This window comes from Sinocyclocheilus grahami, unplaced genomic scaffold (genome assembly GCF_001515645.1).
Source record: "Sinocyclocheilus grahami isolate Dianchi unplaced genomic scaffold, SAMN03320097.WGS_v1.1 scaffold20.1, whole genome shotgun sequence".
Taxonomy (NCBI): Eukaryota; Metazoa; Chordata; class Actinopteri; order Cypriniformes; family Cyprinidae; genus Sinocyclocheilus; species Sinocyclocheilus grahami.
Window position 1 is genome coordinate 3411118 of NW_015505199.1, and position 18228 is coordinate 3429345.

General features: G+C 37.7%; 1 protein-coding gene across 2 annotated transcripts; it reads left to right on the forward strand.

The window, feature by feature from the left end:
- Window positions 1-13708: 13708 nt before the first annotated feature.
- nkpd1 (NTPase, KAP family P-loop domain containing 1) lies at window positions 13709-17986 on the forward strand. 2 transcript variants are annotated; one of them, XM_016239657.1, is made up of 5 exons: window positions 13709-13837; window positions 14219-14281; window positions 14895-15029; window positions 15139-16949; window positions 17447-17986. In XM_016239657.1, exons 2-5 carry the CDS (start codon window positions 14266-14268, stop codon window positions 17693-17695), a joined length of 2211 nt encoding a protein of 736 aa, XP_016095143.1. In that variant the 5' UTR covers window positions 13709-13837; window positions 14219-14265; the 3' UTR covers window positions 17696-17986. The 2 variants fall into 2 exon arrangements, with proteins under 2 accessions (XP_016095143.1, XP_016095151.1); XM_016239665.1 differs by lacking the exon at window positions 14219-14281.
- Window positions 17987-18228: the final 242 nt, after the last annotated feature.

The following is an 18228-nucleotide window of genomic DNA, read 5'->3' on the forward strand; positions in this document are numbered from 1 at the left end:
CTAATGAGTCCTTCTTGTTTGTGAAGCTTCTTGACCTTTGTGATTTTGGGACCAAGTACCGATACTACAGCTCTGCAGGAAAGGGAGCTATAATGGCCTGGTTAACTATAATGAGTTCTTAGTGTGTTTTCACCACTGTGAGAATGTACTGTTACATTCAATGCAATGTACAGTGATGCAATAACAGTTATTAGTGTTTCTTCCCATCCTGGCAAACATAATTTTCTAATTAAGGTCCATATATTTATTTAGTAAGATTATTTTTTTCATATCAGCTAGGATGCATTTAAATCAAAAGTGACAATAAAGACTTTTATATTGTTACAAAAGAGTTCATGAAAGAATTCTGAGGGGGAAAAAACAACAATGTTGTTTAATTGATAATAATAAATATGTATTTAATAATTTCACAATATTACTGTTTTTACTGTATATTTGATCAAATAAATGCAGCCTTGGTGAGTATAAGCGACTTCTTTCAAAAACATTTTAAAAATCTTACTGATCTAAAATGTTTGAATGGTATAGTGTAATTTGTAACTAAACAATTGTACTAAAATAGGAAAATGCACAATACAAGCAATTTCATAAAATACAATCAGTTAAAATACAACTAACTAACTAAATAAATAAATTAGTGCTGTCAAATCGATTAATTGTGATTAATCGCATCCAAAACAAAAGTCTGTGTTTACATAATATGTGTGTACTGTGTATATTTAGGTGTGTGTATATATATATATATATATAAATACATACTGTACATACATGCATATTTTAAAGAAATATTTACTTGTATTTATATTCATATTTATATGTGATTTATATTACATTTAAATATACATATATATTACTGTACACACATCTCTTAAATATACACATGTATGTGTGCATAGTTATATATGTGTATAAATATACACAGTACACACACATATTACATAAACACAAACTTTTATTTTGGCTGCGATTAATCGATTTGACAGCACTAAAATAAATAAATAAATACATAAATAAAGAGGGCAGGTAAATGTGGCAGTTGATGTTCAGGGAGTTATGAATAACGAGCGCAGCATGGATCGTATTTTCTTGAATACATTTACAGTAATTATATAAAATCACTAATTAAAAAAGCACAATTCCAGCACTTTATGTAAGTGTTTTACTCTCGGAAACAGAAGCGTGAGGACACTTAAAAATGGTGATCTGTGTTCAGCATAATGCAATAATGCATTGTTTAGCCAGCTGAACCATAATGAACACAAATGGCACTTTTAATGACTATTCCAGCATGTTACAATTGTCAAAAATAATCAAAATACAGCCAAGCAAACAAGCATAAAGCAGTCTGCTTGACTGATTCAGTCGATTTCTTCTTCAGTTTGACAGGCTTGTTCTTTAACTTATTAGAGAACTCGACCAAAGCCTACTTATTCCCCTAAAATCAGAGAGAAATGACAGGCAAACCATACAGTCCGATTGGCCAATTGGAATGCAGTTCCTGGACCAACAAGGATATTGATCTAGTAACATGTTCTACTTGGGTAAATCACGTTAAGTGTCAAGGGGAACAGTGCACCTAAAGGTTCAGAATAGCTATGTTAGGAATGGAATGGATTACCAAATATCACTCAGTATACATTGCATACTGCATGCTCAATGTTTTAAAAGTAGTATGTTAAAATGGTAGGCGTTATTTCACAATAAACAGGTCAAACTGTACTAGCTACATGTGTCACATCTCTTCACATTGCATGTTTAGTTCAGTGAGTGAAAAATAAAGGTGCTTCACGATGCCATAGAAGAACCTTTTTGTCTAAATGGTTCCATAAAGAACCTTCAACATCTGAAGAACCTTTCTGTTTCACAAAAGGTTCTCTGTGGCGAAAGAAGGTTCTTCAGATTATAAAAAGGTAAGAAAGAAATGGTTCTTTGTGGAACCAAAAATGGTTCTTCTATGGCATCGCTTGAAGAAGCTTTTGAAGCACCTTTATTTTTAAGAGTGTATACTGGAAATAATTTGGTGTAGGATATACTTTGTAATTATTTGTGCAATATACTAATAATTTCTAAGTGAAAATAGAAAGAAATGCAAGTTACACATTTAATTTAATTTAATTTGTAGTAGAAAGACTGAAATAGTATTTTCTTGTAAAACGTACCCCAAAAAAATTCGGAAAAAAAAAAAAAAGAAAAAAAAAAATATATATATATATATATATATATATTAGTACTTGCCACTTTGTGAACATTCATTCATTCATTCGCTTGCTTTTTTTAGTCCAATTTTGAGTAAAATGTCTAATGATGATGATATAATTTCCGGTTAATGACACTGGAAACGGAAAAGTTACGAGTGAACATGTATTATGGGATCCCATGTTCCATATTCCTTCACTTTTGAATGTGTTGCACACTATAATAGTCAGAGTAGTTTGGTAGAGTATGCCATTTGGAACACAGCCCTATCTTCAAAGCCTGCCTTGAGACATTGATTGTTCTACGCCTAGACGTCCAATTGCATGAACAAACATATGCAAATTTCGTTTTAGACGTTAGTACGCAATGAGCATTCTCAGACATGTCTGATCTTCCCTTAACAACTTATTGATCTGGTCCTCACAATTCAGGGCAGTCTCCTCTGCTCATCTCCCTCTCTTCTATTCTCTGTACAACAGGTTGTGGTCCTCCACTCTGAATAAGACATCCCAGAAAATGAAGGAATTATGCAACTTAATCCCACCTATGACAATGCATTATGAAGAATGGCTCCCTCACACAACATTTTTTCCGGCTTTCTGTCTTTCCTGAAAGGGAACATTTTAAATCCCAAAATAATTAATCATCCAACATAATTCATTCACTCTCTCCCACGTTTCTGAAAGCGAACTTCGTCAACGTTCTCTTCATCTCCACATTTTTCAACTTAATATTTCTATATTATGCAACTGTTGTGGAAACAAATCTTTACACATGACCACAATGAGCAAATGAAAACAATGCAGGAGATAGAGAGATTAGAGCAGCATTACACCATACAATCCCATCACCCTCAGAGGAGCTGAAACAAGACTGTTTTCTGACCTCTAGTGGTCATGGAGGTGAAGCGTTGCATAAGTTTATGACGCCACAAAACACAATTTCCTGACACTGATGCCTGTTAACTTGCTCTTGCTCTCAGATATTGCACTGACCTTCACCAAACGAATAAGACAACACATAGAAGCGTGTTTGAAGTAATCTCCACGGTTTGAGTATGAGTATGAGTTTTTAGGTTCAAACTCCCTGTTTTTTTCTCTTTGTTAATTTGAGTTTTTTGTGCATTCAAGCAGCATATGGTGATCTTGAGATTTTCCCTCAGTGGACACGATCATTTCTAGCCTTAAAGTTTATACATTTGCAAACATAAGTTATCTTGCTCTTTTGTTTACTGAACTCTTGACATATGTTTAAAAGCAAAACTCCCTTCTCAGTCCATGAAAAGTAATATACAAAAAAAAGAAGACTCATTCAAATTCAGTTAGTAAATTAAAAGGACAATTCGCCTGAAAATTAAGTAATTTACTCTCCCCCATGTCTAAACATATATGACACAAAAGAAGATATTTTGATTGTCAGTGTGGTTCAAACTCAGAATATCTTCTGTGTTCCAAGAAAGTCTTACACCGTGTCTACACCGGACACGAGCGGCGCGGCGCAACAAAATACGATAGAACTCATTATAATCAGTGATGCTGTCTACACTGGATGCGGCGCGGCGCGACACGACAAATCCCCGACAGTAAACTGCTGTTCTATTTATGATGTATTGACACAAATTTCAAATGATTTTCAACGGTTGCTTTGACGCGTCCCGGTGTAGACAGACTTTAGCTGTTGCAGCCAGTGTAGACATGGTGTTACAGGTTTGGAACGACAAGAGGGTGAGTAAATGTTGCCAGAATTTTCTTTGTTGGATCTTTAAGATTTGACATTGTACTGTATATTAAAGGGGTCCTATTATGCTTTTTTCACTTTTTCAACTTTAGTTAGTCTGTAATGAGCATAAAAAAGATCTGCAAAGTTGCAAAGCTCAAAGTCCACTTCAAAAGGAGATATTTTATCTAACAAAAATAAATTTTCAAAAACTACAACGAACGACTCGTTTGGACTACAATGCATATTTTCCGGGATTTGTGATATCACAAATAGCGACGAATGGGACGAGACCTGGTTGAGCTGCACTAGAGAAGGCAACGAGTGTTATCACTATGTCGGAGACACGCTAAGGCAGATGAATTTAGAGTGGTTAGAATCATCCAGGTTTAAATCACACTCAGATTGATTTGATTATATTTACATTGAAGCTCGGCGCCTGGTCGGGAAATGTCATGCCCCTTACCATAGACACCGAGTGCTGCCAATCACAACACACACTGGCCCAGCTAACCAATCACAGCACATTTCGTATTTCAGAAGCCTTCATTTGATACAGGAACTATTCGAGCCGTTCATGCCAGACTAAGGAGAGAGGTGTTGTAATAATGTAAAATATGTGAAAAATAATCTGTTTTTCAAACAATCTAGTATGAGAGCCTGTTCTAGTACACATCCAATACAAAATCAAGACTTTGTAAAAGAGCATAATAGGACCCCTTTAAGTAACCTAATAAACTATAATAGTAAGGAAAGGGTAGCCAACTATAAGGGCAGGTTAGCCAACTAAAAAGCATCTACTTTTTAGTTCAGTCTTAAAGGCAACGTGAGTTTGTGTAAATGTAAGCTTAAGAAAGAGGGTGGGAAATAAATTACTTGTATTGTGAATAAATTGAAAGTTTTTAGTTCAAGACTCCTTGAAATTATAAGTGGAAAAAATACTGGATACTACAAAAGTGTAGAATATGGCACCTTTCAAGTTAAAGTGTATAATTTCTGCCCTACTACTGGTGCCAGAATTGGAAAAATAAAAAGTGTTTTTAAACAAACATCTTGGTCAAACAAAAACACACTCACATTATTGGTTGAGCCAGGGTTGCTGTTGTTGGGTTGGCGGGGATGCTCAAACAAACAGAAAGCACCTCAGAGATATACACTGTATCCAAATATGCCTACTTCCATACTATATAGTATATTAGGAGAAAAGAGTAGTATGTAAAAAATCCTAGTATTAAAAAAAAATAATAGGCAAAAAGTATTTGGAGGACCTACTAATTCCACCGAGAATCTAAAGTGTGCATTTGATACATTACTAGCCCATGGAGCCACAGGTGAAGATTTGCAAATGGCAGTGAAGCGACGCATCTGACGCTGGTAAGTCACATGACAGTAACAACATGGCATATTTACTGTAGCATGTCTGAATTTCATTCCTACCACCCATATTGATGTAGCGTCTGGACCACTCAAACACACAATATATATTTTGTTAGCTAGATTTAACAAATACTCTGTAACACCCCAGGAAGCCGAACAGGCCCCTGGTTCCATGGTAACCCTGACACCCGATACATTTAAGGTTGGAAAAATGTTCTCACCAGACATCATGGCAGACGAGGGACATTGCTGTTCATGATATCAAGCCTAAATTAGATTTCTTCCCTTTCTGATTTAATCAAGGTATTCCTGGTTGTGCAGGAGCACGGAGAGCGGGAGATGCATGTGGACTTTCAAGTAGGTGCCGCAGTCCGTAATGAGGAAGTGGAAGATGGTGTGGAGGAAGAAACAGGATTCTACCACATACCTGTTCCCTTTATCCAGCTTTATCCGGGCTGGGGAGATTGCACCGGTGTTTAATAATCACCTCACATTCTGCTTGTTGAGCCACACAGCTCAAATTGAGTTGAAAGATGTTCATCCTTTAGACTGCTGAGGAGAGGCTGGATGATAACTGGGCGGGAGAAGTCCAGACACATACAGTGAGAGAGAGAGAGAGAGAGAAAGAGAGAGATTGCACACCTCATAGGACTGTGGTAAGAAAACGCATCCAAATTGCTAGACAGACAAGGTAATCATACCAACCCACTGGTGTCCTTCATTAGAGGTGTAGATCTGCGTCTTCAGAGTGGGGTGGAGGACAGTAAAAACAGAGAGAGAAACCACACTGAGCACCAATTAAAGACCATCTAAAAGAGTGAGTAAAATAAAAATGAGACAGGAAGATCTACAAAACCAAAAAAAATCTGTTAGCATTCCCATTCATCTACACCTCTGATGTCAAAAATTGCTCAGCTCCTGATGTTGCCAGTCCTGGTTATTGCTTTATTATGGGAAATCTCAGCTCACAGGCCTCTGAAATGCTTGAATGAACAAATCTGATTAAGGCTTTTGATTCAACTCATTCAGCTGCTGAGAACAAAATAAAATTGGATGTTATTTCATTGTAACATTCCATCAGACACATCACATTTCACATGAAATTGAAACTAAGATGTGTGAATCTTGGACCATTTGAAAGCTTTACATAACAAGAATCAGAATGCTACGCCTCATCAGAACAGAACTGCAGTACTGCACTTCCACCTACAGGCCAAAAATGTCACTGCGGGAGACTCTGGATAGAGAGGTGTATTCATCTTTGGTACATCTAAGGATCTTTGGTACAGCTCTAGGATGATTTTTTTTTTCTTCAGCAATCTATCTAATCTAATTACAGCAGTAGGCATTACCAGACCAGACTTTTTTGTGTGTAACATCTGTGCTAATATAATAATTTTTTTTAAACATTTCTCAAACGCTCCCCGTCTACCACTGCCCAGAAAAACAGTCCCACTCCCAAACTCGCACCATTGGTTAAGCTAATGTTGCCGTGCTAAGATGGTCGGGATACTCAAACAAACAGAGGGCTACAGGACCAGTTTTAAATCACAGGGAAATTAATTGTTGCCTCTGCATATTAAGCTGGGATAAGAAATTGCATTACTGTAATTAAGTTAATGTATTTAAAAAAAAAATTTAATTAGGCCTAACAAAAAAAAACACTTCACCTTTAAGGGCTAAATGCAAATTGTACTGTTAGTCTTTTCAGCAATATATCAAGTGTAATCATCTGCACAGCACTAAAGCTGGAAAATATATCTATTCATTTATCTCCCTCTACTTTCTCAAACCATCTCTCTTATCTGTGTTAATTAAAGTGCTAAAATCCTCAAATAAATGAGCTAATGACAGTAGACTGCATATTCATTTTATCATAAATAAATGAATTAAACTTTAACCCTGTGGCAAAGCATACATGAATGTTTAGTTTCCCTAGTAATTAACATAATCAGCTATAGATGACCGCCTCCAAATCTTTTGATTCTCAGAACAGACTTCTAAATGCTAAAAATAAACACTAAGCTAGGTGGATTTCATTTAGAACTGGGGGCCGTTCTTCTTACGTCACTAACTCAGTTAGCTGGATTTGATTGTTGACAATTTGGCATGATCTTGGATTAATTGGTTCTTCGAAGCTCATCCTGGACTTGCTGTCACATCAACAGGTCCGTAAACTTAAACCTGCTCGGGAGCAGGCTTATTTCATGTAAACAGGATTAGATTGCATCTTTTTAAGTGGAATTGATATTTAAAATCTGTCCCAGCCACTGCTATTCTATTACAAGAGTACCCTACTAATCCGGGGACAATAATTTAAAATAATAATAAAATATATATATATATATATATATATATATATATATATATATATATATATATATATATATATATATATACAGAGAGAGAGAGAGAATTAATATATATTAATATTTAATGTTAAAATTATATGTAATAAATACATGTAGTTGTATAAAATATATAGTTGACTAGAGTTGACTAGAATCCAGGGAAGCCACTGAGAATGCCTTCTAAAAACTGAAGAGACCATGAAAAATGCATATGCTCAAATATCCTTCAAATGACTCTTGGACGACTTTTAACATTCATAGCCTGCCTCACATCTGACCAGGTCCAGCAGCATCGGTTCCAAAAGCCGTGAGCCCTGGAGTGGTCATATGCTCGCCTGGCCATGGTTTGAAAACAATATAACTGACCTGGTGTGTTTTTCTCCAGGCAATGTTCCAGGGAACAACACTGCACCCATACAAAACGTCCTCAGGTCTTGCCTACCTCCCTTCGACCCACGATACTTCCTACCCCTACCCGCAGGCGGAGGAGGAGCGCGAGTCGCGACACTAGCCTTCTGTGCTCGTCTCTGATCCTCAAATCGAGACGGGCCAGGACCCCTGGTTTGTTCGGGCTCAGACCTGGACCTTCGTGGAATGAAGGTTTTGAAGGCCGCTGAGCGTGCCTTCGCCTCCCTGAACTTTTCGATGACCGTCTCAACGGATGTACCAAAAAGTTCAGAGGGCGAAACCGGGGCATCGAGAAGAAAACCCCTTTCTTTCTTCCCGATGTCTGCCAGGTTTACCCACAGCTGCCTCTCCGTTACTACCATCGCTGCCATAGATCTGCCCATGGCAGAGGCAGCCTGCTTAGTAGCACGAAGAGCAAGATCCGTGGTGCGGCGTAACTCAGCCATCTCATCAGAAGAAAGGCCCTCGCCTTTATCCAGGTCTTTCAGCAGATCAGCCTGGTATGCTTGGAGCACCGCCATCGTGTGCAGTGAAGCAACAGCCTGACCTGCTGCTGCGTATGCCTTGCCATTCATTTTAGATGTAGCTTGAAGAGGCATGGATGGCAAGGAGGGAGTTTTGAGAGATGATGTCTCTCCCATAGAGAGATAGCTAGCTAGCGTCTCTTCTACAGGGGGCATTCTCTCATAGCCGTTTTCGCGCACCGCCTCGATATTCGCATAACTGGTATGCTGAAACCGATGGATGCGTGAGGAAAACGGCTTCTTCCATTCCTTCTCGATCTCAGTATGGAGATCAGGAAGGAAAGGAAGACTCACCTGAGCTGGAGGGTTATGGCCAGAAAGATAACGTTCGTCGAGACGACCTCGCGACGCCACTTCCTTAGTCCGCTTCCATGGCAAGTCAAGTCTTGCCGTGGCGCGATCCATAACCTCTAAGAGCTCATCATACGCAGGGCAGGAGGATTGAGAAGGCTCAGCCTCAGCTTCTCCGCTCTCATCATCCATTTCCTGCTCTTCCTGGTCTGAACCCAGCAGAGCACTGGCCCCTGGATCATATGATGTTAAAGAGAGAACATCATCTTCCAGTGGCTGTCTCTCGCCCCCCGCCGATGAGCGCGAGAAGGAAAATCCCTCTCTAAACTCATGCCAGGTCCACCTGAGATCCCCACGAGCTCATTCTCCTCCGTGCCTCAGCAGCGGAGGGTCCTGAACCGTGGGAAGCAGATGGCTGCCCCTCTTTACTTGAAAAGAGAGACAAACGAGAACGGAATTTTTTTCATTGGAAAAAACTCGCAATGCACGCAGATTGCCCCCTCGAGGACATCGCGTGCGTGCTCCTCGCCCAAACAAACAACACATAGATCGTGTGTGTCATCTGGTGTCAAATAGCGCTGACACGGATGCACACACCTTCTAAATGCTCTACTAGTGCTCGCCATAATATTAATAGATAGCTCTTACTTTTTCCTTGAAAATGCACGCTTCAAACAGAACAGTCAATGAAGACGAAGAAGAGAATGATGTGTAGCTCCCGGCACCGATTTATACTGTAGTCGCACCGGTAGTGACGTCATGGCTGTCGCCGGCCAACGAGTTGGTGTTTTTTCAATGTATGCTTCAGACACGGGTCACGACGAGGCGTTCCCCATAGCGACCCCTAGAGGACGCAGTTCGAAGTTCCCATGAAAGGGAACTGCATTTGTTACAGCAAGGCATTGCATTACACTAAAAACAAAAGCAATTAGCTTTAGGTTCATCAGATTTAAATGTATCACAATAATATTGAAATTTTAAATACTCTAATAACATTCAGAATAAAATGCATGATTTAGAAGAACTTTTCACACTTAAAGCACTCACATTAAAGTTGGGGTTGATTAAGATGTTTATAACATAATACTCACCAAGGATGCACTGATCAAAAATACAATGAAAATAGCCATATTGTGAATTTTTTTAATTATGTGAAATATTAATGCAATTTAAAAGAACTGTTTTGTATATTTAATTATTTTTTTTTTATTTAAATTTAATTTATTCTTGGCAAAGCTGAATTGTCAGCAGTCATTAATCCAGTCATGTCACATGATCCTTCAGAAATAATTTTAATACACCAATTTGGTGCTCTAGAAACATTTAATGAATGCTGAAAATCGTTTGTAGGGAGGGTCTGGGGGGGGCATGATATTTTTTTGAAATGTATTTACTGTCACTTTTTATAAATTGAATGCATCCTTGCTGAATAAACATGAATTTCTTTCAAAAACAACAAAAAAAAACTTACTTACTGAGCACCAAATTGTGTATCCCACTTGTCCCACTTCCTGATGTTAATTTAACATTCAGAAAGTTTAATTAAGACTTCATTCACGCAAATGCTATCAGTCTCATAGCAAGCCACGGCCAGGAAGTCGGCCAGCATCATAACGGACATCACTTACACGTTCAGGCTCAAGGGGAGCATAATTCAATCAACATATTCAGTTCCCACCACTCACGAGCTGCTTGAAACTGCATGGGCTGAACATTAGCTGTCAACATGAACGCAGCGTTGCTCATTGAATTAATATTCAAAATTAGTAGGCCTAAGCGAGAATCTCATCAACGTGTCACAAGCATGATTATAAACTGCTCACTGATTGACAGTTCCAGCTTTTAATTAAGCAAATCAAATTTTACACACGGTTTTCAGTGAATTAAGCAGATTTTAAGCTATAGTATTTATTCATACTGCGTACACAATGAATACATATTCTTAACCACATTCGAGAACCAGGATTATTACAAGATCCATATTTTTGGATTATAATTCTAATAGATCTGCTGTTCTTTATTGTCTTAACACAAATTAAAATTTGTGAATTTGTGAAACATTAGGACATTCAGACTCTTTCATACCAAGTTTTTGTGACAGTGTAGGCCTATGTATTTTGGGGACCATTTAAAAATGTGAAAACAGTCAATACAAATATAAATGTTCCTCTCCTCAGTAAGCCTTAATCTGATTTCACAGTGCATACAGATGAGGGCAGTATGGTGTAGCAGATGATTTGTCCAAGAGAAAGTTCAGATTTGAAATCACTACAGTCTTTATAATAGGGGGCAGCATGACATTAACACAAGGCTTTTCTGTTCTCACCGGGAGCAGTAGCACCTGTCCATTCATTACAGCAGATCCATCCAGACAACCTTTCCTTCTGAACGCAATGCATTCCCATTGATCCCACTTTGCCGTGCAACATCTGCAATGCAGAAAGTGTAGCACAATAAAAGTGTGGAAACCAGGAGAAGAATCATTCTAGAAAAGAATAAAAACATTATTAAAGTTATAACGTATCATTTCAGGCTATAATTGAGAGTCACGAGGCAGAACAAAGCAGAATAAAGAGTCGTAAAGCCCTAATTTTGTAATATTGTGGCAATTACGGAGGAAAGCTATGATGGAAACAGCAATCGGATTGTCTTAGATGATGGATGGGCCTATTTCAAAGTGATCTAGATTGTGGTAAACCTATGATTAAAACCTAAAGCGTGTAAAGAGACTTTAAAAAAAAAAAAAAAAAAGTCCAATATGACCAGCCCCTCTCTGGTATGACTTTGTTTGATGAATAATAATGTGCTTCTTTTGGACTCAAGCAGCTTTTTCTTCAACCATTCATTCATGTGATTTCAAAGTTTTTTTTCCAAGAATGGTGTTACAGCTCCAAACATAAATCTGTGGTTTGCATGCACAGAAGACCACTGCTCCTGTAATGTGTACGAGAAAACACAATGACCCATTCAGGGAACATCCTCTGTTTCTTTCGCAGCAGAAAGCAGGCATGATAGACTGTCCCTGCAATTGTAATTAATCCTAAGGGAAACATTTGGGAGAGCTGTACTTCCAATTATCACACTTAATTTAGCCCAGGGAATCTAATTTGGGAAATCTATTTACAGAGATGTACAGACTCTTACACTCTCCACAAAGGGAAATGCAGCACCTCCAATGCAACAAAAAAAATGACTTTGAAAGAGTCATGAAAGCACAGCCAACTGTTATTAGCTCCTGACAAAGTACCAGTCATTCATGCATTTTCAATATAAAGTTCATGCTGAATAGATCTGCAGTGAATTAGCTTGAGGCATTTTTCCAACAAAATGCAACTAGGGCTTTCAAAATAGTAATACCTTAAAATTTTGACACGATTTTGGCTCAACCAGCTATGTGGTATTGTGAATTGAAAATATATTGCCTGTCATGTATTATTGTATTATTTATTTTAAACTGGCACGGAGCTGTCACTGAACATTGCATCTTTTTTTCTTTATATTGTGCTATTTTATAGTTATAAAAACATGTTTAGTTTGTGCTGAGCTTTATTTTTCCGTTCTCTTTGTATTGTGGAGAACAATGACAGATGCTCCTTCAAGGAAAAATACATAAAATGTTCCTTCATAGAAACACAGCGTATTGTTGTATTATATTCTGTGCTGCTCTATTGCATCATGCTGCAGGAAATACAATACGCAGAAGCAAATGCGATTGTAGATTTATAACAGAATAACACTGAAATTGTTGAAATCATACAATGATTAACATACATCAAACTATAATGATAATACAATTCTCAAACTCTAAATTCTTAATCTATTTGTTTGGGAGAGCTCCCAGACAGCATGTGGTAATCATGCTGAAATCTGTGCAGAGACACTTGCTTACACGGCTTACACTCGCTTACACTTATCAGAGCTGAGTGCAGATTTCTTGGGACTTCATATTTCACCTTTTTCTACATTCTTATTGAATTGTTCAATCTTACAGTGTTTTTTTTTTTCAAAATCTTCAACACATGTTCAACTCTCTTACACAAACTCTATAGTTCATAACTATGGTTAAAATAGGATTTTTATGTTGCTTCAGTCCTGGTGTCCATTGTAGTAGACGTGAGAAAAAAAATCTAATAAAAATGAATTGGCACAAAGCTTGTTTTTTTAGACTCATATTAGAGAAGAGCAAATATCAGTGTTGCTCGAATGTTGTCCATTCAAGCAATTGACACCGATTTGCAGCTAAAGTGAAAGTAAAATGCGCACAGGCATTTACAAGCTATAAAAGCCAAGGAAAGTGTGAAAACACCAACGAACCCCGCCCCACGGTTATACCGGTATTACCGGTGTTGTCACACGTCGATTAACCTGTGGGAACATTTCTTTACCGTCACAATACTAATATTCAAAGTGCACTTTTACTTTCCAGAATTTTCAGTGTGAAACACTTCTCGCACTATTTATAATACAAAACGTCACAGAATAGTGCATTAGTACGTGATTTGGGACGCACCTAGGGAAACAGGAACTGAACAAGTAAGTGTACTCAGAAACAAACAGAAACACAAAACAGGGGAACACAGACTGGGATACAGGCACAATAGTGATCAATTGTATTTATTTTTTTATATTTTCTTAGTTAATACGTAAACTTTCATGACTGGATCACTAATAAATGTAGCAATAAATACATCAGTTATAAATTTAGAATGCAGATATCCATTACGTACCATGTCAAATTTAAAGTCTTGCTCAAAGTTCATCCACAACTGGTCCAAAGATTAATCCTTCTCAGTTAATGATTGCACACCAGCAAACTCTCTCTTCTCTCTCGGCTCTACTGCATCTGGTAAAGCAAAAGCAGTTTTATTTTGTCTACATGAAATATCTCTGAAAATGGAGAATGGATATTAGTGTACTAGCAATTTTGCTGTAAACTGTGCCTGAAGGATTGCTTGCTAATTCTGCTTGGAGAAGGTGAGATGTTCTATTCCTCATTATCATATTTTTCATAGTGAGGGATCCAAAGAGCTTTGCTTGGTAGCTTCATTTCAAACGTGCAACAACTGTTAAAAGAGGTATATTTTATGTACATTCCAATTTAATATGTTGCTGTCAGCATGCACATTGGTATGCATTTGGAATTGTTTTTGGTATGCTTTTCATTTTTGGTAACTGCATACTAAATTGACATTGCATGCCTATAGCTGAATTAGATGAAGAAATACATTGGTTAGTATCTGTTTCATAAATTCAGCTAATAAAGGGAGGAAGAAATTAGTGTTCATGCATATCAACATGTTTATACAGAAAAACATTTTTGTAATGTGATTGCTCATATTTTGGTTTCATTTTTAGGAAGACTGGTGAACGTAACAATTTTGTGTTTTGTAAATACAAGACCGATGGCAATCGAAAAGGGTATGGTATACAAAATACAAAAGGAACTGCAAACTCAAAACTCAAGTATACTTGAGAATTCTTTAGTTCAAGAAGTTCACAAACAAACAAACAAAAAGCCATTAAAAAGGAAAGACAATTTTAGGAAAAGATTAAATCAATAGTTACAGCATATGCAAGTGGCATAGAATAATCACAAAATGCATCGCATTTAGCTTTACAGCACTATATGAGAGTCCTCCACCTATTATTAACGTTTATTCTTTCTTTGTTTGAATGAAACGGGGACTTTGCCCTTTCAGATAAACCCATGAAGAATTCTTCTGCACATTTATTGCACTATATTTAGTCGTTGGTCTTATCTACATTTATGCGACCTGCTTCACCCACATGTCAACATCATCTTGTTGCTCATGACTAAAAACCAAATAGATGAAGAGGTAGACTTCACCCTTAAACAAATACTGGCCAAAAAAAAATAGGTTAGGCATAATCATGCCTTGTGGTAGTAAAGGCATAAATCATTGTGTTTCAGTAAGATAACAATGAATTTGTTATGAAACCTCAAATTTAGAATTACAGAAAAAATCTAGAAAAGAAAATATGACCGCTTTTAATTGTGTTTCATTTCCAGTGACAGATATCCCTTCTGATAATGTGTATGCTTATGCATTATCAAAAACCCTCACAAAAGTCTCTTCTCCTGTGACGGTGGGTTTGTATTCAGAATGTCACAACAGGATCAACATGGTCCTCAAGAACATTGAGGGTAAGAGCGCACAATTTTTTTAAACAATTTTAAATGATCAACCCTCCCAGATGTCCTCCAAAAGTTTTGGGGATTTTGATGTTTCTTCCATATTTCATATTTTTTTCAGTTCATATGAATCAAGAGGCCAAAAGAAGAGAAGAGAAGTACACTAAGGAACCAAAGCCTCGCTCAATTACACCCTCTATTTCTGACATGCTCTCTCTGATCTTGCGGCTCCTCTTCCATCGGCCTGTGTGGACGGTGCAGAACCAGAACATGAAGAACATTCGTTATATGTTCGTGAGGTTCAGTGCATGGCATTTTGCAGGCAGTGACCTTCTCTGGGCGGGACTGGTAATGCAGTTGACCAAGGCTCTTCAGAACAGCTTCGGTAAACTCCAGCTAGGCCTCTTCCGGATCGCCCAACATGATGCAGAGAAAGATGAAGGGAAAAAGAAGATTGAGGATATTCCAAACAACTGGAAGTCCAAAAAGTTGGGCTGCATTCCCATTTGGGCACTAATACTTATAGGATTCATTGGTTCACTTGTTATTCTGGTTCCTCTAATCATGTTTGGATTTCCTGATCTGAAAAAACACCAAGAAGGAGAAAAGGTTGGGGAGTCAAGTGGTGCACTGGAAGGTTTCGCCATCGCTGTACTTGGTGTTCCTGCAGTCGGAGCTCTAAGATTTATATTTTTGTTGTTAAAGAACCTCATCTTCAACCAGGACCTCAAAATTAGACAAGGGCTAGACAACAAGAAGGTAAGTCAGCAGCTGGGACTGATGCATGAAGTTCGGAAGGAGATGAGACTGCTCTGCTGCTTCATTTACTTCATGGAGATCTTTGAAAGGAGGAGAATCAGGGTGGTGTTGGAGATCACAAACTTGGACCGCTGCACACCAAAGAAAATCGTAGGTGTTTTGGATGCCATCAATATTCTCCTATCTGATGAAGAGAGTCCCTTAATTTCTGTGCTCGCTGTAGATTCGGAAGTCCTGGTTAGACAGGTCCAACAGGCAGAAGACTGTCTAAGCAGAAGAGACCCTGCATTTGAATTTCTAGATCGCATAATAACACTGCCCTTCACTGTACCTCAACTATCTGATGCATCAAAGTCAATAATCTTTGAAAACATTGTGCGTGGTCAGTCTGAGATCCCTGAAGACATTCCTCTTGAGGAGACTGGAGTATCTACTTTAGGAAGGCCCGGGACATCATTCTCGGTTGAAGATGAGTGTTCGGTAAAATACAGTGAGACTGAAGAAGAACACGCCATTCCTTTGATAGCAAAAAAAGGAAACTTTGCTGCAGCAGAACTTAATCTAGAAGAAGTGTATAAATTAACTGAGTCTGCCTTTTCCTGCATCACCTCAAGAGATAAAAGCAAACTTCAAACTTACATATCTGGAGACACAATGTCCATGAGACGAGTGATTAACTCCATTCGAGTAACTATTATGATTATGGAGACCCGAAAATTGGAGCCTCCACCTCCAGAGAAAATTGCTGCATGGGTGGTTTTGGTGGACCGCTGGCCTTGCAGATTAAGTTGGATTCTTCAGTGTGTTGAAGATGACCGACAGAGTGACGAGATAGATAGATCATTCTGTGCTGCTGATAATACCAAGACACTATGGGAAGTGTTCAATTACAATAGCCTGGAGCTCTGCATCATTGGATATGCAGTGGAGAACTTTCTGGAAAGAGACTGGGACCCTGAGCTCTTTGAGATTTTCCTTAGGAAAGACTTCAAGTTCACTGTAGGGGAGTTGGAAATATTTAAGCTTTGCACAGTGAACTTAAACTACACCATCAAGAATGAGCTGGCCAGGGTCCGTGGGAGCCGCAGACTCAAGAGAGCAGGGAGAAATGCTTTCCTGTCCCTCTCATCACGAACTGTAATGAACATGAAGATGGAAGATATTTGTCAAGAGGTTTGTCACCTTTTTTAAGAACAAAGTCAGAGCTGCAGTCAGTTTCTTACGTTCACCAAGGATGTATTTATTTGATAAAAATACAGTAAAAGCAGTAATACTGTAAAATTGTATTACCATTTAAAATAACTGTTTTTTAAATATATTTATTTTAAAATGTCATTTATTACTGTGATGGCAAAACTGAATTTTCAGCAGCCATTACTCCAGTCTTATATTTCTTATTATTGTAAATGTTGAAAGCAGTTGTGCTGCTTAAAATTTTGCAGAAACTATGATGTTTTTTACATGTTATTATACGTGTCTTTACTGTCACTTTTGATACATTTAATGCATCCTTGCTGAATCAAAGTATTCATTTCATGAAAGTAATTCATTAAAAAATAAATAATAACAGCTCACACACACACAGTACAGTATATATGCTGTATATCTATTTTTTTTTTTTTTACAAATTATATGTGCATTTTTAAATATGTGCATTTCTCCCCTTTTAGCTGTCAAAACTGAGTTTCCCAGAGAAATACCTCGAAACGGTAAGGGAAAATTTCATAGATGGCAGAACAATTCTCTTCAGTGACCCCAAAGACCTCAGGCAAGTCCTGCAAATGACTCTGGGTGAATGGATGACTTTTAAAATGCATTTTCTTGGGGTCATACCTGCTAGTCGGCCAGCTCAGGCAAAAACTCTTCCAAACGACACAAACCCTGGAGTGGTCATATGCCCATCTGGCCATGGCCAGTAAGCAGTATAAGCTGACCTTGAAGTTTGCATCACTGCATTTTTCCTCCTGTGCGTGCTTGCAATGAAATAAGAATGTTTCAGGAAACAATACTGCATAACTACACAAATATAATGCCCTTACGACAAAGCAAAAACAAGATTGTAAATGTACACCAGTGAATCAGACTACTCAACAAATGATGACATTTAAAAATAGAGCTTTGTTATGCAGAAAACTTTCAGTCTTCAAACAGATCAAATTTGTAACATGCATTATTTATAATGGTAAAAAGAAGGTTTGTTCCTCTTAACTATTAAGAAGCTTTTTCAATGATTCTAAATAAAATAAACTGCAAATGTAATTTCTGCAATGAATCAAAATAATAAAGGAAATGGCATTTTCTACAGTGCGGACCATTAAAGGAAATATAATATGCATCCAATTTCAAACTTAAAAAAATATCAGCTTGCTTAATTTTAATGTATTAATTCTATCCATTGACTGATATTACAAACCTTATAAGACTGTGCTATCTTCCCTAAAAACATGAAAAA